The 21,951-nt window shown below is 39.8% G+C and overlaps 2 protein-coding genes across 3 annotated transcripts in view; one reads left to right on the forward strand and one right to left on the reverse strand.

Moving 5' to 3' along the window:
- The window catches only part of scube1 (signal peptide, CUB domain, EGF-like 1), a 131,380-nt gene extending 126,910 nt beyond the window's left edge, over positions 1-4,470 (reverse strand). The window contains exon 1 of one of the 2 annotated variants that reach the window (XM_038272927.1): positions 4,309-4,470. In XM_038272927.1, coding sequence (XP_038128855.1) covers positions 4,309-4,396 — 88 coding nt within the window. In that variant the 5' untranslated portion in view covers positions 4,397-4,470. The remainder of the gene's footprint in view (positions 1-4,308) is intronic. The other variant, XM_038272928.1, reaches the window with a different exon arrangement.
- Positions 4,471-10,315: 5,845 nt separating this feature from the next.
- Positions 10,316-21,145, forward strand: samm50l (sorting and assembly machinery component 50 homolog, like). The gene is made up of 15 exons (XM_038272932.1): positions 10,316-10,482; positions 14,104-14,217; positions 15,051-15,152; positions 15,228-15,315; positions 15,397-15,503; positions 15,582-15,712; positions 15,785-15,872; positions 15,955-16,083; positions 16,162-16,233; positions 16,772-16,858; positions 16,932-17,002; positions 17,078-17,145; positions 17,217-17,363; positions 20,530-20,671; positions 20,744-21,145. Exons 1-15 carry the CDS (start codon positions 10,462-10,464, stop codon positions 20,787-20,789), a joined length of 1,413 nt encoding a protein of 470 aa, XP_038128860.1. The 5' UTR covers positions 10,316-10,461; the 3' UTR covers positions 20,790-21,145.
- Positions 21,146-21,951: the final 806 nt, after the last annotated feature.

Here is a 21,951-nt window from a genome sequence, read left to right on the forward strand (position 1 = left end):
ATGATGAATTTATGAATGAATGAATGAAAGAATGAATGAATGTGAAAGAATGGGAAAGAATGAATGAAAAAATGATGAATGAAATGTGAATGAAAAGAATTTAATGATTAAAGAAAGATGAATGAATGAATGAATGTGAATGAAAGAAATGAATGAATGAATTGTAAAGAAAAGGGAAAGATGAATGAAAGAATGATGAATGAATTAATGGGAAAGAACGCCCGAATGAATGACCCGTTGAAATGAATGAATGAATGAATGAAAGTGAATGAATGGGAAAAGAATTGACTGAATGAAAAGAATGATGAATGAATGATGAATGAATTGGGTATGAATGAAATGGGAATGCAGATTGGTGAATGAAAGTAATGCCCTGCATCCCGAAATTTTAAAGAATTAATAATGTGAAATTATGGGGATTAAAAATTTTTAACCAAGAGATCAAAAATCCATATAAAAAAATTTAATATTTTATTTAATCATTTAGAAAATAAAAAATCCAAAATTAAAAAATATTAAATAAAAAGAAAAATTAAATTAAACCCAAAATTTTTTTCCCATAATAAAACCCATTATTTTATGAATTATAAAATCCATAACCAAAAGTTTTTTTTTTGATTTTTAATCCCTTAAACATAATTATTTATAATTGATTTTAATATTTAAAAATAAAGAATAATTAAAAACTTATTATAATGGAAAAAATTTTTAAAAAATTTCCTTTTCCCCAAGAATAAACCTTGATAAAAATTTAAGAGTTAAAAAATGATTAAAAAATTATATACATTTATTAATTTTAAAAAAAAATTTTTTCAAATTTAAAATTTTTTATTAGCCCGAAAATAATTCCCAAAATTTTTTGAAAAAGATTTGAAAAAAATTTTATTAATTCTTAAAATTAAAGAAAAATAATAAAATCCAAAAATTAAAGTAAAAAATTAAGAATATAATCAATTTAAGTTTGAAAAATTAAAAAAATTTATTTAAATATAATAATTAAAATTTTAAAATCCCTTATAATAAATTTTTAAAAACCCCAAGGATATTTTTACCTGGAACCTTTTATTGAATTTGAAAAATATTATTGCCCCATAAACCAAACCCTTAATATCCTTATATAATTTTTAAAATTATAATATATATTTTTTAATTATAAAAATTTAAAAAAGAAAAATGCAATTAAAAAGAATAATTCCCGAATTTGCCATTTCCTTAAAACCCCCTTAAAAAATATAAAGTGAGAAAATTAAAACTTAAGACTTTTTTATTAATGAAAAAGATAAAGTATTTTGCTGGTAAAGTAATTTTAATTGCGTTTAATTTAAAAAATTAATTAAGAAGAAATCCTTAATTAATTTTATTAATTTTTAAAAAATGTTAAGAAAGTAAAAATTTTTTTCTTATTAAAAATTTTGTTTTTAATTTAAAAAATTAAATTACTTAAAAATTTTATAAAAATATAAAAATAAAAATAAAATAAAATAAATTTAAAACCAAAATTTTATAAAAATAAGAAACCCTAAAAATATTTAAAAATTTAATTAAAAAATAAAAATTTAAATATAATTATTATAAAAATAATAAAATTATAATATAATTGTTAAAATAAATTTAATCCTTATTTACTATAAGAAAAATAAATAAAATTTATAAAATAATTATAAAAATAAGAAAATCTTATAAAATATTAAAAATTTTAAATATAATATTATAACCCTTAAAAATAAATCCATCAAAAGTTAATTAAAAATAAAATTTTTTGAAAATTTTTTTATCCAAAAATATAATCCTTAATAAAAATAAGAAACCAAATTTATAAAAATTTTTAACCCGTTTTAAAGATAAAAATATCCCTTTTTTAAAAATAAAAATAAAATAAACCCTAACAATATACCCTATTATTTAAAAATATAAAAATTAATTAAAAATCATAAAATTATAATATAAAAAATATTAAAAACTATAAAAATCCCATAATTATTATAATATAAAAATCCCTACATTCCCCCCATCATCCAAAAATCCTTAATATAAACAGCCCAATATAACCAACCAAAAATTCTAAAATCCCTAATTACTCCCCCCCAACATATAAACCCCAACTACAAAATCCCCCCCTCAAAAACAATTTCCCCTAAATTCCTAATAAAAATATCCCCCAACCCCAAAACCCCCCCTCTACCCCCCCATCATCCATCCTTTCCCTCCCATCCTTCCATCCACCAACCCCCATCCCTCATTCCCTCAAACCACCCTCATCCATCCCCTCAACCATCCCTTTCCCCCCCATAATCCTCCTTTTTCCCCCCCAAAAATCCCTACACATCCACCCCCATCAAAAAAAATCCATCTTAAACCAAAATCCATCCCTTAACCCTCCATATCCAAACCATCATACATATCCATCCCTTTAAAAAATCCTTCCTCCATCATCCATCCATCATACATCATCCATCCCTCATCCCTCCATCCATCATAACCATCATCCCCCCATCCCTCCAAACCTCCAAACCATCCATCCATCCATCCATCCATCCCTCCCTCCATCAATTTTCCCTCCATTCCCCCCATCATCCCTCCCCTCATCCTCCCCTATCCATTTCCCTCATCCATCCATTTATCCCTCCCCATCCCTCCCTTATACAAACCATCCATCATCCATCCCATCCATCCCTCCATCATCCATTCCATCCATAAACCCCCATCATCCCCTCCCTTTATCCCTCCATCTCCCTCCCATAACCCTCCCTTTATCCAAACCAACATCATCCATCCATCATACAAAACCATCATCCCTCCATAAACCATCCCTCATTTCCTCCCTCCCTCCATCCATCATACATCATCCATCCATCATACATCCATCATCCATCCATCATCCCTCCATCATCCATCCATCCATCATACATCATCCATCCATCATCCATCCATCCATCATACATCCATCATCCCTCCATCCATCCATCCATCCATCCATCATCCATACATCCATCATACATCCATCATCCCTCCATCCATCCATCCATCCATCCATCCATCATACATCATACATCCATCATCCCTCCATCCATCCATCCATCCATCATACATCATCCATCCATCATCCATCCATCATCCCTCCATCATCCATCCATCATCCATCCATCCATCATCCATCCATCCATCCATCCATCCATCCATCATACATCATCCATCCATCATACATCATCCATCCATCATCCATCCATCCATCATACATACATCATCCATCCATCATACATCATCCATCCATCATCCATCCATCCATCCATCCATCATCCATCATCCATCCATCCATCCATCCATCATCCATCCATCATCCATCCATCCATCCATCTATCATCCATCCATCCATCCATCCATCCATCCATCCATCCATCCATCCATCTATCATCCATCCATCCATCTATCATCCATCCATCCATCCATCATCCATCCATCATCCATCCATCATCCATCCATCCATCCATCATACATCATCCATCCATCATCCATCCATCCATCCATCCATCATACATCATCCATCCATCATCCATCCATCATACATCATCCATCCATCATCCATCCATCATACATCATCCATCCATCATCCATCCATCGTCCATCAGGGTGGTGAAGGGTGCTGGTCTCCAGCTGTCTATGGACAGGTCTGCAGTCCATCGCAGGGCAACACAGAGACAAACAACCATTCACATCTAAGGAGAATTTAGAGAAGCCAATTAACCTAACAATCATTTTTTTGGACTGTGGGAGGAAGCTGGAGTACCCGGTGAGAACCCACGCATGCTGAGGGAGAACATGGAAACTCTATGCAGAAAGACCCTGGGCCGGGATTTGAACCTGGAACCTTCTTGCTGGAGGACAGCTTTCTCCAGCATTTAAAGCAAACATCCCTCTCCCCCTAAATGAAAGCAAAGGATCAAAGGAGAGCTTCACCCGGGATGAAGCTGGCCGGCAGTGCGCAGCAAACACAGGTTTGTAAAGTGGGAGAATCAAGATTTCATTCAAATGTTTTCATTTAGGGCTCCTCCTTTAAAGACACAAACTTCATCCAGAAATATATTTCAGGTTTTATTTGTGGCGAAAAATAAACGGTGCGCGGATCTATGTGCGCTTTTCTACATCCATCCTGGAGCTCCACACTTTAAAAATCCTCAAAGTTTGATCAGATTTCTGGGATTATCAGATTATTCTCCTGGAATATGTCTCTGCCTCCTTCCCGGTGAGAGGACGGAAATGTTTGGCGATCCGAGGCGGAGTGAGACGGAGAGGAGAAAAGGAGCTTCTTACCTGCCGGTCCGACATTCCCCATCACCCTGCGAGCGTTCAGGAGCAGCAGCAGCAAACAGACCGCCCGGGAAAAACAAGCGCTCCCCATGCTGACAGGATCCAGCTTCTCTGAGGGGCTTCAGACCTGGACTGGCCGCTGGGGCGCGCGCGCGTCTGTGCGTAAAGTTCACACTGGAGGAGGGGGGGGGGGGGGGGGGGGGGGGGGGGGGGGGGACCGTCCTTTTTTTTAAGGACTGGCAGCAGGGGGAGGGAGGGGAGGGGGGATGGGGTCGGAGGGGAGGAGAGGGGAGGAGAGGGGAGGGAGGGTGGCAGGACAGAGAGAGAGAGAGAGAGAGAGAGAGAGAGAGAGAGAGAGAGAGAGGGAGAGGGAGAGAGAGAGAGAGAGAGAGAGAGAGAGAGAGAGAGAGAGAGAGAGAGAGAGAGAGAAAGAGAAGAGAGAGAGAGAGAGAGAGAGAGAGAGAGAGAGAGAGAGAAGAGAGAGAGAGAGAGAAGAGGAGAGAGAGAGAGAGAAAGAAAGGAAAGAGAGAGAGAGAGAGAGAGAGAGAAAGAAAGGAAAGAGAAGAGAGAGAGAGAGAGAGAAAGAAAGGAAAGAGAAGAGAGAGAGAGAGAGGGAGAGGGAGAGAGAGAGAGAGAGAGAGAGAGAGAGAGAGAGAGAGAGAGAGAGAGAGAGAGGGAGAGAGAGAGAGAGAGAGAGAGAGAGAGGGAGAGAGAGAGAGAGAGAGAGAGAGAGAGAGAGGGAGAGAGAGAGAGAGAGAGAGAGAGAGAGAGAGAGAGAGAGAGAGAGAGAGAGAGAGAGAGGGAGAGGGAGAGAGAGAGAGAGAGAGGGAGAGAGAGAGAGAGAGAGAGAGAGGGAGAGGGAGAGAGAGAGAGAGAGAGAGAGAGAGAGGGAGAGAGAGAGAGAGAGAGGGAGAGGGAGAGAGAGAGAGAGAGAGAGAGAGAGAGGGAGAGAGAGGGAGAATGGAACTCTTTGATTGGCTTGGTGGGGGGGGGGTGCATAAGAGTCATGTTGGGGGGGGGGGGGGGGGGTCATTAAATCAAATAAACAAACATTCATTAAAATCTGCCAAACATGGAGGATCAGAGAAACTAATTCACACACAGACATCAAGTTTAATAAAAGTAGAAACAAATAATCATCAAGTTCAATCTAATAATATTTATAGAAAGAACAATGTCTAGATATTAAAATATAGAACAAAAATATTAGATTAAACACATATATGTGGAGAGTGTGGAGGCGTTCAAGAAAGGCCTCATTTTTATTTAAAATGGCCTTTGAACATTAATTAGTATTTTATCTGTGTGCTTTTATGGTTATTTTACTGTTTTGTTTTTACTACGTATTTTATTTTATCGTAATGTCTCGTTTTAACTATGTTTGCTGTTTTTATTGTTTTATTTTAACTATGAATTCTGTTTTTATTGTTTTATTTTAACTATGAATTTTGTAGCACTTTGAGATTTTTTTTAAATGTAAAGTGCAATACAAATAAAATGTATTATTATTATTATTATTAAATATTTACATTATTTGCATAATTACACATAGAAGTGTCAAATAGATAGATAGATAGATAGATAGATAGATAGATAGATAGATAGATAGATAGATAGATAGATAGATAGATAGATAGATAGATAGATAGATAGATAGATAGATAGATAGATAGATAGATGGATGGATGGATGGATGGATGGATGGATGGTGAGCCATATGCCAGCGGCTTAAAGTAGCAGGAACCTGCAACGTCGGTGAAAACCTGTTTATTGCTCAAAGCCGTTCAGAAGATGTTAATTCCAGCCAGAAGGAGCAGAAGTTTTAGGCCCTAAAGTTGAAGAGGTTTGTGGTGTTGAACGAAACGGAGGCCGGCAGATATCTGGATGATATCTAGTAGCTGGGCGCTAATAGCACAGGCAGAGGAGCCAAAGGAAAATACAGAGCAGAACATTCTGACCAAGTGCTTTTCTTCAAACAACAGCAGGACATTATTTACAATTTCCTCACAATTAATACGCTTTTATATAAATATCAGAAGATTAATGGGGTCGGTATCATTTTTTTCCACATGGACAAATATTCCTTAGACTTAAAAGCAATACTAGACCTGCACTCAGCAGATTGGCTCCCTCAACATCTAGACTGGCCGCGTTCAAACTGCCAAAAGAAATAAGAAAAAGGCTTAAATTTATGTGTTATTGGAAATTCTAGTTTCTCACTCCTGATTGCGATTGATCCAGATCCAGAAAGCAGATTTCTGAGCTCTGACTCCACCTCTGCATCCAAGCAGGATCTGTTTTCTCTTCTGTGGCTACCTTTTTTTTCCCTTTTCCACTGGTGCATTTCTGGACTACAGCTTCTGGTGGAGAGGCGTGTGGGATGAGCTGCATGTCAGCGGCCACTTCAAAGAAACTCACTGCTTTATTCAGAAATTTCTGGTTGGTTCCTAGATGCTATTGGGCCACTCTGTGCACCTCTACAGGAGAAACACTCCCTGAAAGGTTATTTTATATATTTACAGCAAATAAAGAGCATGAGAAATTTACAAACATAGATCTGCAAAGCCAGATTTGAACCAGCAACCCAGCCAGCTGCTTCTAAAGAACAGGATTTTCTTTCTAAACTCTGCAAAGCTGCACTGTGCGCCCTCTGCTGGACACAGTGAGAAGGACACAGTGATTCTGTTTAAATCATTTTTATATCTTTAAGTTATTATTTGAGTTAATTGATTTGATTTCTTGAAGTTGTTTTTCTTGCAGTCATGTAAATGGTGCATCTTCTGTTTTTTTTTTCTATTTTAATGACGTCCATATTCGCATCCATATGCAGGTTTGAAGGATCCATGCAGGCGGCTGCAGCAGCGTTATTATTATCATAAAACCTTAAAACATGTTTAACTCTATGATGAAACTCTATGCTCCATTATTTAAGTGTTCAACATGTCAGGGATCAATGCAACAGTTTCCTGAGCTGCTTGGTGTTCATGATGCTAAGCTAATCCAGCTAACAGCAGACACTTTGCTTTCTCATAAAGCAAAGGAAATGATTGCTTTAAACTTAGACAGAAATAATAAATATAGATATGGCGTGAATTTTGAAAAAAGTCAGAATTTAAGAAAAAAAGAAAATAATAAAAAAAACATTCTTAATAAAAAAAAGGTTCAAAAGTAAAAGTGAATCTGCTCTCTCAGATTAACTTTTTAAACATATATAGCTATATTTGTTTCAGATTATATTTTTTAAATCTCATTTTATGCGTTATTTTTAATATATTTTAGTATTTCATTTTATTTCTCCGATTGAATCCATTATTCTTCTTTTCATGTTTCCTTTCATAGATTAAATTCTCTTCATTTTAAGCCAAACTTGTACGAGAAAATGTTTTTGCTGAAACCATGCAGACCAATAGACACGCACTGATTGATTGATTGATTGATTGATTGACTGATTGATTGATTGATTGATTGATTGATTGATCGATCGATTGATTGATTGATTGATTGATTGATTGATTGATTGACTGATTGATTGATTGATTGATTGATTGATTGATTGATTGATTGATTGATTGATTGATTGATTGATTGATTGATTGATTGACTGATTGATTGACTGATTAAATCAGCTGAAATAGTCAAAGGTGAAAGAGAAGAAGGTGCATGGGATATATATGCAGTACATGCAGTGCATCCAAACATATATTTATAGATATATATCTATATATAAATATATATATAGATATATATATATATATATATATATATATATATATATATATATATATATATATATATATATATATATATATATAGATAGATAGATAGATAGATGTATATCTATCTATATATATTTCACATCAGTTATTATATTATTTCACAGCAATAAAAAGATAAAAATCCTATCAGATTTATAGTCCCCACCCTGCAGATCTATTAGAATCTGTCCTTAAATTCCAGCCAAACCCATTTACACAGTAACAGATAAAAACCTTTAGATAAATCAAACATTACCGCCACATATCTGACTCTATAACCATTAAAACAACTATTTTTATTCATTTCAGACGGAACTATTCACTGACTGGATTATATTAAACTGAACTTCCAATTTTCACCACTGTTCGGCGCCAAGTAACCTTTCCTCTGATCACAGCTTGCTTGGTCTTGCAATGAATCCTGGGATATCCAAGGATACCGAGGATACATCAGACCCGTCCTTTAAATTTTGCAAAAAAAGGACGCATTTTAAGGTCGCATAACGAGGACTCTTGGAATCCGACCAGACCTCGGTGCCGCGCTATGACATCATCGTCGTTTGAATCTGGCCTTCTGAGGACGCATCCCATGAATTCGAACATGGCCTTAGTTTACCTTTGATTGGTTTTTGATAAAACATCTATGTTTAATTTATAGCGCCCCCTGGAGAAAACTCCACCAGCCGCCGCTGCCCTAACGTCTAATTGCTCCTGTTGGTTCTACATCATTTCTAAAATTTTCCTTCCACTAAACTTTCCAATAAAGTTGTTTTTGCTGCAGCATCCTTAACATCCATGTTTGGTTAGTTAGTTTGGATTTTTTTTTAACAAAGGCTTTTTAGGTAGCCTGTGATTGGCTAGGACACAATTTCAAAATGTCTGTAATAGAATCTGTTTTATTTTTCTGATGTCATTTTCTAACTTCCTTTTCATACCATTTGTTATTTATACATCAGATCTTAATCTAAACTTCATATTTAAATAAGATGAAATTCTTAAAACTCCTTAAATAAGTGAAGTCAATAATGAGAAGGAAAACACTGCCCTCTGCTGGAGAGCGTCTGTCGATGCGTTCAAAGCCTCCTCGGTCATCGGAAGCTTTAGGTGATGCGTTCAAATGTCGGAAAGTTAACTTTTCATTGTTAACCGTTAGATGTTAAGCATTAGGACAATTTATCTGTTAATTATTGTTATCTAATCTGTCCTTAATTGTAGAATTTTTTTAATGTTTAGTTTCTCGCTCCGTCATTAGAAGAGCGAGTTACAGTATTTATGGACGTTAAATATAAAAAAACTGTTGAAAGGGAAGAAGATTTATCATTTTGATAACAAATTTTTATTCTGTTTAGTTATTTGTGGTTAATAATAATTTAATTACCTTTATGTCACTGCAATTTACTTTCTTATTTTTTTACAGCTCTTTCAAATGTCCTGATACTGAAATGTTTTCTTTTATATATAAATAAACTTCCCTTTTCCAATTTTACAAATACCTTTATTTTATTTTACTTTTTTTATATTTTTAGTATTTTAATTGTCTTTTTCGTGAATTCAGAATTCTGATGTACGGCTAAAGTTACAGACTTAAGATAAACCAGACCTTTTTATATTTTATATTACATCTGTGCGACATGGCTAAGCTAACCAGGGCATCACTGAGATGGGGCGACTGCTTCACATAAAGCAAGAAAGAAAACAGGACCACACACTGGACGGCTAAAGAAGGTCTGGATGCTGAAGTTTGGCAAAAAATACTGTTTATTTTTATTGAGATCTTTCATTGTCCCTGTTTGAAATCTATAATATAATGACTGGTTTAATTTGACCCCCCCTTCAATACAGACTCTTTATCTCACAGTCCATCATTTAAAAAAAACAAACATTTTATTTGTGAAAACACAGATTTTTTTTTTTATGTGGTGTTTTCAACTTTAGATTTTTATAGAATGCACATAGAACCAGGATTATAGCATCTCGAGTTAAATATTTTACTTTTATTGAGAAAATACCAAAGTGAAAGCAGAATAAAATATAATCCTCATTTACTGTCTGTTTAAAAACTACAACAACCTGCTAAATGTTTTTTTCTGATATATTAAAGAAACACTATATTTGCTATATTTAAATTATACACAAATAAACAGATGAAAGGTAAAACATTTTTAAATAATCCAACAGAAAGATAAACGTTTTGTTTTTTTTCCCTCTAATTTTATTGGATCAAGGGAGCCGCAGTTGGTGCTGACACTGTATATTCTGAGGTGTAATTGAACGCAGCACTGTCATGGCGTCTCCCATGAAGGGGGCCTGCTAGCAGGGACTGGAGCCGCCGCCTTCCGCTGTCTGTCGGTGAACCGAAGCTTTTCTGCTCGCTGGAGGTTTAGTGGAGCTGCTGCTCAACATGGGGGCCGTTCATGCGAAGGTAGGCGGCCGGAGCCCCCCCACTCTGCCCAGTGAGACGTTCACTGACTTGACCTCCCTGCTCACCGCTCCGAGATTAACAGAGAAATAAACTAGATTTATGTGATAGAAAAATCAACTAGATTTATGTGATAGAAAAATAAACTAGATTTATGTCGCTTCTTGTTTTTTCTGTTTTAAAGCTGCGTTCAATGGACCAACGTACTGATGCGTTTACGGACTGTAAGTTATTTAAAATGCACCGTTTTCCCTTAAATTAGGAAATAAAAGCAGGATGAATTAGAAATGAGAATTGATGGGTTTTATTTAGCAGCATCAGCAGATAGAATCCATTTAATTTGTTCAACTTTAACAACTTTATGGTTTATAAATGTTCCAGCTGACTGAATAACCTTCAGCTCCTCTAAGCCCCGCCCCCCTCTGCTGTCCCATTAAGGCTCATTAAACATTTTTGCTTTAAAATCTGTGGCTTTAACTTCTCTTTGGAAATGTTCAGTCATACATTTTTTCTCAGTGTTTTAGTATTTTTTAATAAAACAAACTAATTTAATATTTTTTATTACAGATAAAGAGAAACGAAGGTTTCTCAAACATCAGACATTAGCATCAGTTTTCTTTTTTTTTTAATCTTTCCCTCTCAAACAGACTTAGTGTTTCCTTTGTTCTCTGCTTGACTAGTTTCTAGTTCAGAGAACCCAGTTACAGCTGATCTCTGTTGTCCTTCCTAACTTTTTTCCTTCCACTCAACTTTCCCCTGAGCGCCGCTAACATCGGTCTGTGGAGAAACTTTGAAACGTTTGGATTAAAATCTGTTTTCTGTAGCGATGCTGAGATGAAGCCTCGTTGAACCGTTTTGGGCTGATTGCTTCGTCGATCCTCACGGTTCATCAAGCTTCATGTGAACATGTCACCACCTACTGGTGGAGAGCAGAACTACAGTTAGGAATAAAATCTGGGATTTTTTTCTTGCTTTTCTTTCCCGTTTAAGTTCCTTTGAAATTGTTAATGATTGGTGTGGATAATAAAACCTTCTGTAAGTTTCTTTTAGTGTAAAATGTCTTAAAAGAGAACAATTACTGAAGGTTCATTGTTTTTCTGCCATTTTAGAGAAATAAGCTCAATCAGACGGTGAGTTTGTGCAAATTGGGCAATGATGAGAAAATTAAAGGTTTTAGTCGTTTTATTCAAACCGTTCTTCTACATTTTTTGAGTTTAATCTTGTTGGACATTATGTGTTCAACCAATCTAAGTTGGTAGAGTTTTATATTTTTACCAGTGGCTAATCTAGCCTAGTAAACTAGCCCCGCCCACCAGCGGCCAGGATCATGTTTGCCTGCAGTGGCGCAGCCGCCATCAATGCCTCAGGCCCTAGAACTGGCGGGCCAATCACAGCGCAGAGATGTGTTTAGAATGTCTGGATGCAAAGTGGGCTACGCACAGCAGGGACACGAGCCGCCGTTAAAGCTGCAGGACGCCGCTGTGCCGCAGCCGTGTCTCAGAGTAACTAATTATCTAATTAATAATTAATATTATTGCAACTTTCAAAAGTCTGAGGTGGGCGTGGAACCAGGGGCGTTGCTAGGCACAAAGCTTTACTGGGGCACTGGCCCCCTACCGCATATGCCCCTCCTGCCATACACAAATACAGACAAGCACACTGCCCCACCCTGATAAATTCCTACCAAAATTACCAGTTGAGATATTAATGAGTGTAAGAGCATATTTGTTTTAACAGACATGAACATTTTCAACATTGCAGCTATAAAAAATAAGACATCAACAACTTTGACAAATAAAAAGTTTCCTTATACACATTCTGAAGTAATCATTAATTCCTAGGTTTCAGAGTTTTAGTTCGGGGGAAAGTTTAACTCATCCTGAACTAAGTTTTTATTTTATTTTTTGATCATTAAAGTGTACCTCCTATTTTTTTATTTTTGCAAAGCGGTCAATCACTTGTGACTCAGCTTAGAAAGTTCTTCCTTTTCAACTGATAAAATAGCAGGATGATGGAGGCTGTCTGGTCCCATTGTGCACCTCATCCAAGTGTGGATCCTTCTCAACACACTGAATGACCTTTCACACCTCCAGCTGTAGACTGGGATTGTGAGGGAGATCTGGATGACCTGCGTTAGTGTGGGGAACACGATGTTATCAAGCAAGTTGAAAACGCACTGCATATCCTTCATGACAAGGCTTTCTTTTTCAACCATAAAAAGCTCAAACCATTTTGAATTAAATGAACGTTTTTTTTACTCCAACTTTGTCCTGGGGTTAGTGGGACAACTTCACTTGTTTAGGACCATCATGCTTTCCCCCTAAGTCACTAATGTCCCCTTCTTGTTTGTGGACGCTGGTTGTTGCTCCCTCATCACCTTCATGGTCCTGTCTCTCCTGTCCTTCACCTGTCTCTCCTGTCTCTTGCCTGTCAGTCTCTCCTCCTCCTCCCTTTCCTACTCCAGCACCTTCATTCTCATTCTCTACAGCAAACATTAAAAAAACGTAAATCTATAATTATGTAAATATCTATCATATTGCTTATAACGTCCCTAATGTAACTGCTTAGCTTAAATCACTAATTCATCTCGGGCTCTTACCTCCCTCTCTCATCTTGTTTTACTGCTTCCCTGTCTCTGCTTCGTGTGAGGAATTTCCTGATATCCATCTACAAACCAATGCAGTAATTTTCAGTTAGTAGCCTATAAATCATGTGGTTTCACTGGGAAAATAATGAAATTGACGGGTAAGAAACGTTACCAGAACTAAAAATGCGTTGCGGCCGCACAGTGTCCCATCCAACTCAGCTGAGAGCAGCGCGTTAATTTACCTGCAGTTCATTCAGTGACATGCGCTGACGTGGGGGCGCTAATTCATCCTCAACTTGGAGTAAACAACACACTTGCTACGCATTTGAGTAGAAATGTACGTCTCCTCCCGTTGGAATATCTAAATTGATGCATTAAAAAAATTTATCACTGTTGCAAATATTCATGAGATTTATACTGGGGCACGTGCCCCAGTAAATGGGGTCTGGCGACGCCGATGCGTGGAACCAACAACCACAGGAGTGGAAGTAGCGGACGCCACCAGGAACGGTAACTGCCCATAAGAAAGCAAAACTAGTTAACGCTAAAGTTAGATCAGTAACCAGCGGTTTGCTGATGGTTTAATCCACCCAAACTAGATGTGTTGTTCATCCAGCCAATCTATGCTCAGAATCTATCCAGCTGCAGCAGCTCCCACATCTCCACTGAGTCCTGAGGCTGTTTAGTTTCCACGCTTCCTGAAACGGTCACATGGTTCCACGGTAGAAAGGCTTCGGACGTCATCAATTTTAGCCCCTCCCCTAAATGAGTCACGCCTCGACACGCGCTTTAGGGAAACGCCCCCTCCATTACTGGAAGCCTCGCTCATCTCATGACATCACTAGTTTTCATCATAGTCCAATAAATCTATTTTAGATCTAATTTAAATTTATTGTTAATTTATTCAGACGCTAAAGATGAACGCCACAGAAGCTAAAGTCTAGAACGAGTCCCTGCAGAATAAAACCGAAGCAAGATTCATCAGTTTAAAAAGATCAACTCTTTGATGTTTGCTAACTGCTTTGATCTGGTTGCAGAGTCTGGATCCGCTCCCGATGCACGGCCGCCATCTTGGCCTCAACCCCGATGACCTGATGGAGCCTCCGGAGCCGGAGACCGAGTCCAAACAGGAAGTCCTGGAAAACAAAGATGTGAGCAGCTGCGTACTGCCGAGCCGCTGGGCTTCATGAACGCCACGTGAACGCCACGCCACATTAACGCCATGCCACATTAACGCCATCCTCCATCTTTAGACACATGCCCCCCAAAAAAGTTGTTGATGTTAAAATGATGCAGAGCTTCAGGTTTTATTTAATAACACAGAAAAAAAAATTACAACAAAAGGAAAAAACAATTGTGGGATTTTTTTTTTTTTCTTAAATTTCTATGGAGTAAACTTTGTTCCATTATTGTTACAAGCAAAAAACATGGTTTATTTAAAAAAAAGAAAAAAAATGCAATCCAGAAATAAAACTTTGGAAAAAGTTTTAATTATAATATATATACGTTTTCAAATTAATCTTTTTCCAATTGCATTTTCAAGATTAGGTTGTCTTCATTTCTGGGGGCGGGGCATCAACAATGCCTTTCCATTGTTCTGCTGGACGGTAGCAACTTTTTAACTGGTCTAGAGGGAACGTCGGGATTAGGCTGGAAGTGAAGAGAAGCGGATCTGGAAATTTAATTTCTAAAAGTTGATTTAAAAAAAAAAAAAAGGTTATAAAAAATCTTTCTTTTTACAAAATCTGAAAAAAAGCTATTTTATTAGCAAAGTTTGAAAAATAAATATAGATTCATATCAATATCTATTTTTTTTATCCAATTTCTCATAAAATATGTTCTTTTCTAGTAAAAATGTAACAAAATGTCCTCCATAGCGCCCCCGGTGGCCCCCTCCTGTTCTGCTCGATGCTAACATGTTAAAAGTTGAACCAATCAGAGCGTCTAAACTGTCTAAACGGCCAATAATCACCTTTCATGGCAGGTTGTCGTCCAACACGTCAACATCCAAGGTTTAGGCAGAACCAAGGAAGACCTGCTGGGATACGAGATCTCCGATGTTTTCCACGCCAAGAATCTCATCGACGTACGTTCCTCCCTGCGCCGCGCGTCCCGTTTAATCCGTGTGCCCGTCAGAGAGTGAACGGCCATTTTGTTTCAGGTGATGAAGAGATCTCACGTGGCCAGGCTGAGGCTGCTCCGCCTGGGCATCTTCAAAGAGGTGGAGGTCCTCATCGACACATCAGAAGGTAACCGCGCCGCGCCGCTCGCTTAGAGCCGCCTGCTGCTCGCCGGACTCAACCAACCAGCTGTGACTGCTTCTCCCTCAGGGAAAGACGCTCTGCCCAACGGCCTCGATGTGACCTTCGAGGTGACGGAGATCAAGAGGCTGACGGGAAGCTACAACACCATGGTCGGCAACAACGAAGGAAGCATGGTGAGAAACGCGCCGCCGCCGCCGGCACACCCAGGAGGCCGCCGCTGATGGCCGCCCATCTTCTGCCGTGTCCTTCAGGTTCTGGGGCTAAAGCTGCCTAACGTGTTCGGCCGCGCCGAGAAGCTGACCTTCCAGTTCTCCTACGGGACCAAGGAGACGTCCTACGGCCTGTCCTTCTTCAAGCCGCAGCCCGGCTACTTCGAACGCAAGTACGTGACATCATTCCTGAACAGCTATGATGTCATCCTTCTGAGGATTTCTAACATCTCTGTGTCCTTCAGCCTGACTCTGAACCTGTATAAAGTTACGGGTCAGTTTCCCTGGAGCTCCCTGAAGGAGACGGACAGAGGCGTGTCTGCAGAGCTGAACGTACGGCGCCGCTTCTCCATCCCTGCAGGTCCCACCCTAACGGCGGCGCCCGCTGACCCGCCTCTTTTCCTGGTCTTTGCAGTTTCCTGTGGGCGTGACGAGCCACACGCTGAAGTGGGAGGGGGTGTGGAGGGAGCTGGGCTGCCTGGCACGCAGCGCCTCCTTCGCAGTGCGGGAGGAGAGCGGACACTCGCTGAAATCTGCCCTCTCAGTAACGTCCTTTCCTGGTTTTACCGTGAGACGCGGCGCCGATCTCTAGAATAACAGAGACGCTGTGTTTTGTCTGCAGCACTCCATGGCCATCGATTCCAGGAACTCCGCCATCTTTCCCAGCAGAGGAGCCTTACTTCGCATCAACCAGGTCAGTCTGTAAAATATCCGTTTTTATTTTATCCATCAAAGATGGTGGATAAGGTGCTACGCGCAGCAGGGACACGAGCCGCCGTTAAAGCTGCAGGACGCCGCTGTGCCGCAGCCGGGTCTCAGTGTAACATTCATCAGACCAAGTCTGTTCGCTCATCGAGCCTCTGACTCAGCAAAACGCAAAGTTCTGCTGAGTCGCTCCTGAAGGCGCCTCTAAAGGCCAGAAATGGAAGCCATGCGGAAAACTAGCGGCTGTTCAGGGGAGGGACGGCCGAGTGCTTAGATTATTATTATTATTATTATTATTATTATTATTATTGTGGGACAATAAAGACGTTTTTATTCTTTAAATATCCTTCATTCCATCCTGAGACGTTGTTCTCTGAAAATTGAATCAGAGAAATCCGGTCGCCATGGTAACCGAATCAAAACAAAACGATGCTTTATTCTCCTAAAATACTGAAAGATCAAAGCCACCAACGCTGCGCTGAAGACTGAGATTCATTTTAATCTTTTCTTTTTCTCCCGTCTGGCAGGAAGTGGCGGGATACTCGGGGGGAGACGCTCGATTCCTGAAGGAGGATTTTGAGATCCAGCTCAACAGAAAACTTTTCTGGGACTCGGTGGGAAAGAAACGAGCAGGAATGGGATTCACCTAGCCACCAGAGGGCGCTGTTAACCTCTTTGTCATTCCAGGTGTTCTCTGCTTCTCTGTGGGGGGGGATGCTCTATCCCCTCGCCGGCCAGCCTTCCTGCATCGCTGACAGGTAACCCTGCCAGGATATTTCATTGTCAGACTGTTGAGGTGTTGCAGCGTGAGCAAAGCGTTGGTCTGTGTCCAGGTTCTACCTGGGGGGCCCCACCAGCGTGCGGGGGTTTGGGATGTACAGCATCGGTCCTCAGAGTGAAGGTAAAACCAGAGCGCAGCGTGACGGCGGCGTCCTGACCGCAGCGTCCTAAAGCCGCCTGTTTGGGTTCCAGGTGACTATCTGGGGGGGGAGGCCTACTGGGCAGGTGGTCTGCACCTCTACACCCCCCTACCCTTCAGGCCCGGGAGGGGCGGCTTCGGAGACCTTTTCAGGACACACTTCTTCCTCAATGCCGGGAACCTGTGCAACCTCAACTACGGTGGGTGGGGGAACGGGTGGGGGGGGATGGGGGGATGGGGGGGGGGACGGCGGGGTGGGGGGGTCTGTTTGCACAGATAAGGAAATCCTTCTGATGTCGTTTGTTTCTGCTTCTTATCTGCTGCTTGTTTGCTTCTACTGTGAACCGACAGCCTGTCTTCATGTCTTCATGTCTTCCTGTCTTCCTGTCTTCCTGTCTTCATGTCTTCATGTCTTCATGTCTTCATGTCTTCATGTCTTCATGTCTTCCTGTCTTCATGTCTTCATGTCTTCATGTCTTCATGTCTTCATGTCTTCATGTCTTCATGTCTTCATGTCTTCCTGTCTTCCTGTCTTCATGTCTTCATGTCTTCATGTCTTCATGTCTTCCTGTCTTCCTGTCTTCATGTCTTCCTGTCTTCCTGTCTTCCTGTCTTCCTGTCTTCCTGTCTTCCTGTCTTCATGTCTTCATGTCTTCATGTCTTCATGTCTTCATGTCTTCATGTCTTCATGTCTTCATGTCTTCCTGTCTTCATGTCTTCATGTCTTCATGTCTTCATGTCTTCCTGTCTTCATGTCTTCATGTCTTCATGTCTTCCTGTCTTCATGTCTTCCTGTCTTCATGTCTTCATGTCTTCATGTCTTCATGTCTTCCTGTCTTCCTGTCTTCATGTCTTCCTGTCTTCCTGTCTTCCTGTCTTCATGTCTTCATGTCTTCATGTCTTCATGTCTTCATGTCTTCCTGTCTTCATGTCTTCATGTCTTCCTGTCTTCATGTCTTCATGTCTTCATGTCTTCATGTCTTCCTGTCTTCATGTCTTCATGTCTTCCTGTCTTCATGTCTTCATGTCTTCATGTCTTCATGTCTTCCTGTCTTCATGTCTTCATGTCTTCATGTCTTCCTGTCTTCCTGTCTTCCTGTCTTCATGTCTTCCTGTCTTCATGTCTTCCTGTCTTCATGTCTTCATGTCTTCCTGTCTTCCTGTCTTCCTGTCTTCCTGTCTTCCTGTCTTCATGTCTTCCTGTCTTCCTGTCTTCATGTCTTCATGTCTTCATGTCTTCCTGTCTTCATGTCTTCATGTCTTCATGTCTTCATGTCTTCCTGTCTTCCTGTCTTCATGTCTTCATGTCTTCATGTCTTCCTGTCTTCCTGTCTTCATGTCTTCCTGTCTTCATGTCTTCATGTCTTCCTGTCTTCATGTCTTCATGTCTTCCTGTCTTCATGTCTTCATGTCTTCCTGTCTTCATGTCTTCATGTCTTCCTGTCTTCCTGTCTTCCTGTCTTCATGTCTTCATGTCTTCATGTCTTCATGTCTTCCTGTCTTCATGTCTTCCTGTCTTCATGTCTTCATGTCTTCATGTCTTCATGTCTTCCTGTCTTCCTGTCTTCCTGTCTTCCTGTCTTCATGTCTTCCTGTCTTCCTGTCTTCATGTCTTCATGTCTTCATGTCTTCCTGTCTTCATGTCTTCATGTCTTCATGTCTTCCTGTCTTCCTGTCTTCCTGTCTTCCTGTCTTCCTGTCTTCCTGTCTTCCTGTCTTCATGTCTTCATGTCTTCATGTCTTCATGTCTTCATGTCTTCCTGTCTTCCTGTCTTCATGTCTTCATGTCTTCCTGTCTTCATGTCTTCATGTCTTCATGTCTTCCTGTCTTCCTGTCTTCCTGTCTTCCTGTCTTCCTGTCTTCCTGTCTTCCTGTCTTCCTGTCTTCATGTCTTCATGTCTTCATGTCTTCCTGTCTTCCTGTCTTCCTGTCTTCATGTCTTCATGTCTTCCTGTCTTCATGTTTAATCCCTAAACTTTCACATAGTTTCATTCAATGAAAGACAGGAAACAGAAAAGCTTTTTGTTCTACGGAGTGAATTCTGATCCATTATTGATACAAGTTAACAGCGGCTTTTAAAATTTAAAGATTTTAGGAAGAAAAACATTTTGTTAAACTTTTAACAAAACTTTTAAATTTGCTGTTTTCTCAGATTTTATGTTTTCATGTTTTATTTTTTCTAATTTTCCTCAAATAATGACTGATGTTATTAGATGTTTGTTTGCTGGGATGTAGATTATAATAATTATCAGAGTTTCAAATTTCCACCAAACTTTATTATTCTGCTAAAATTAACGAACGCGGTTTGCTTCTCTTAAAGGAGGAGGTTCTATTTCCGGGTGGATCATCTCAATCAGTGGTCCTCCTAACTGTCAATCATTCAGGGGATGTGTTTGTCAGGCCGTCCAATGAGCTCGTCCGTTAGCCGTATGCTTGTTCTGTGGTTGGCTACGGTTTCAGTCCTTGAAGCTCGCCTTTCTAACCGCCATTTTTTGAAAATGGCCGAAGGTCAGAAGAGTTTCTATGAAGCGGATGAGAAGAAAGAAAGCGGAGCAGAGAGTTTTTGGGAGGACGTTTGATGGCGTCCACTGAAAGCGCAGGTACGGCTTCCCTCTGATGCAGTTTAGGCTAATTGGAGGAATCTGCAGGTCAAAGTTATCTACCTCCAGATTGTTACTTTCCAGAGAAGATAACTTTATTTATTAATTTAGATCATTAGCAGTTAAACGGTGGCTGTAGATTCACCTGCAAACGCGTCCAGATGTCCCCTGCAGACAGACGGATGCCAGCAGGTCCTGCTTTAATGAACCAATAGTTCTATCAACAGAAACGTTTCATTTATAAATACGGTTGAGCTGAGATCCATCTGAGCTCCTGCGCCTCCTGGAGGAGAAATGTGCTCCAACGCGCGTGTTACAGGGCGCTCCCTCTGATTGGGCGCAGGGTCGCACATGTGCTGTTTCTAAGAGGAGGGGGCGGGTCATCAAAATCCTCCATTATAGCCTAAATAAATGCAAATAAAATCCCCTGTGAATAAAGTTAAACACTTTCACCTCTTTTCTTTTCTTTTTTTTAACTGGTCTGTTTTGCAGCTTATTTAGGAGAAAAAAGACAAAAATGTTTCTATTAAATAAACGCGTTAAAATATAACATGAATGTTTTTATGTGCAGCTTTATTATTTAGACATTAGTCTGTCTTTGGTATTTTTTTTTATTTCTGCAGTTTGATGGTAAATGGACAATGTCCCTGAAAGGCGTCCCTGAAATGGACAGTGTCCCTGAATAGGAAAGCGTCCCTGAAATGGACGGCGTCCCTGAAATGGACGGCGTCCCTGAAGGTGACGCGCTGGTCTGGTTCTGTGCAGGTGAGGGACCTAAGGCTCACCTGCAGAGGCTGGCAGAGAGCATCCGCTGGTCGTACGGCGCCGGCATCGTGCTGCGGCTGGGAAACATCGCCAGGCTGGAGCTGAATTACTGCGTCCCCATGGGGGTCCAGAGCGGAGACAGGTACCAGAGCCCGCGCCATCAAACGCCTCAGGCGGCGCCATGACTTCACCTCTCCTCCATTTTGTCTCCTAGGATATGTGACGGCGTCCAGTTCGGAGCAGGAATCCGCTTCCTGTGATCTCTGCCCCCCCCCCTCCCTCACCCGTCTGGAGTTTGATGCTGATGGGGAGCGTTTCATTTCTGCACCTGTTGTGAGAGTAAAGAACCAGAAGCAACGAGCCTCGCTGTGGAACTCCGCCTGCAGCGCAGATTTCCATCGACCGCAGACGGAGAACCTGAATCACTCGGTCGGCTTTTCACTATTTTTCTCCCGACGTGTTTTATGTGGTGAAGTTAGCGCCATATGTGGCAGCAAAGTTCCTGGAGAAGACGAAGCACACCTGGAAACGCACTAAGGATGAGGGGAGGAGCGCCGCCTCCTCGCTTCGTCTTTCACCTGGAATGCTCCAGAATAAATGTCACCTCCTCCTGTTTCCTTGTTCTTCTCTTTCTTTGAGTCCAACATCCAGTTTCTCTGCAGAAATATTCAACCTCTCAGAACGTTTCAGCTGCTGGTTTGGGTAGAAAAGTCGTTTATTGACAGAAAGTTTTATGTTTTCCACAGATTCTCATTGGAGTTCAGTTCTGGGCTTTGACTAGGCCGTTCTGACCAATCATGTTTGACTAAAACCCTTTGGTCTAAATATATGGAGTGAATGTTGCTCCATTGTTGCAAAAAGAAAGCGTTTTGTAAATGGGATTTATTTTTTTTATTTAGTTCAGAAATGAAACTTTAAAAACGTCTTAATAACAAAAAAGGTTTTGAGAATAATTTTTGTGTTTCTTGATCTAATTTTCTTTTCATGTTTTATTTTTCAAGGTATATATTTGTTTCACTTTTTTTTTTTTTTTTTTACAGATTTAATACTTAGAACAGTTTGTTTTCTTTTATATTTGCTTTTAACAGACCAGTTTTTGTCTATGGAGGAAAATAATCTGTAAGAAGCAATTCTAAAATGTTTTTTTTTCTAAAGTCAGCATTAAAAAGGTGAAAATATAAAGTCTATAAAATAACATTTTCAAATAAAATACAAAAAGTCGCTCTTTAAACCTTTTTTTGATTTTTCAAAGTTTCATTCTGTGATTGTTTTATTTACAAAAACGGTTCTTTGCAACAATATTGGAACAAAATTCCCTCCATATAAAATCCTCCTGGATTTTTTTTTGTGTGTGAAAAACCTTTAAAATCAGTTGAGTTTGTGATTTTAAAGCGATGAAATGAGGAAAAGGTGTGGTTATCT

This window comes from Cyprinodon tularosa, unplaced genomic scaffold (assembly GCF_016077235.1).
Source record: "Cyprinodon tularosa strain WSP-4 unplaced genomic scaffold, ASM1607723v1 ctg849, whole genome shotgun sequence".
NCBI lineage: Eukaryota > Metazoa > Chordata > Actinopteri > Cyprinodontiformes > Cyprinodontidae > Cyprinodon > Cyprinodon tularosa.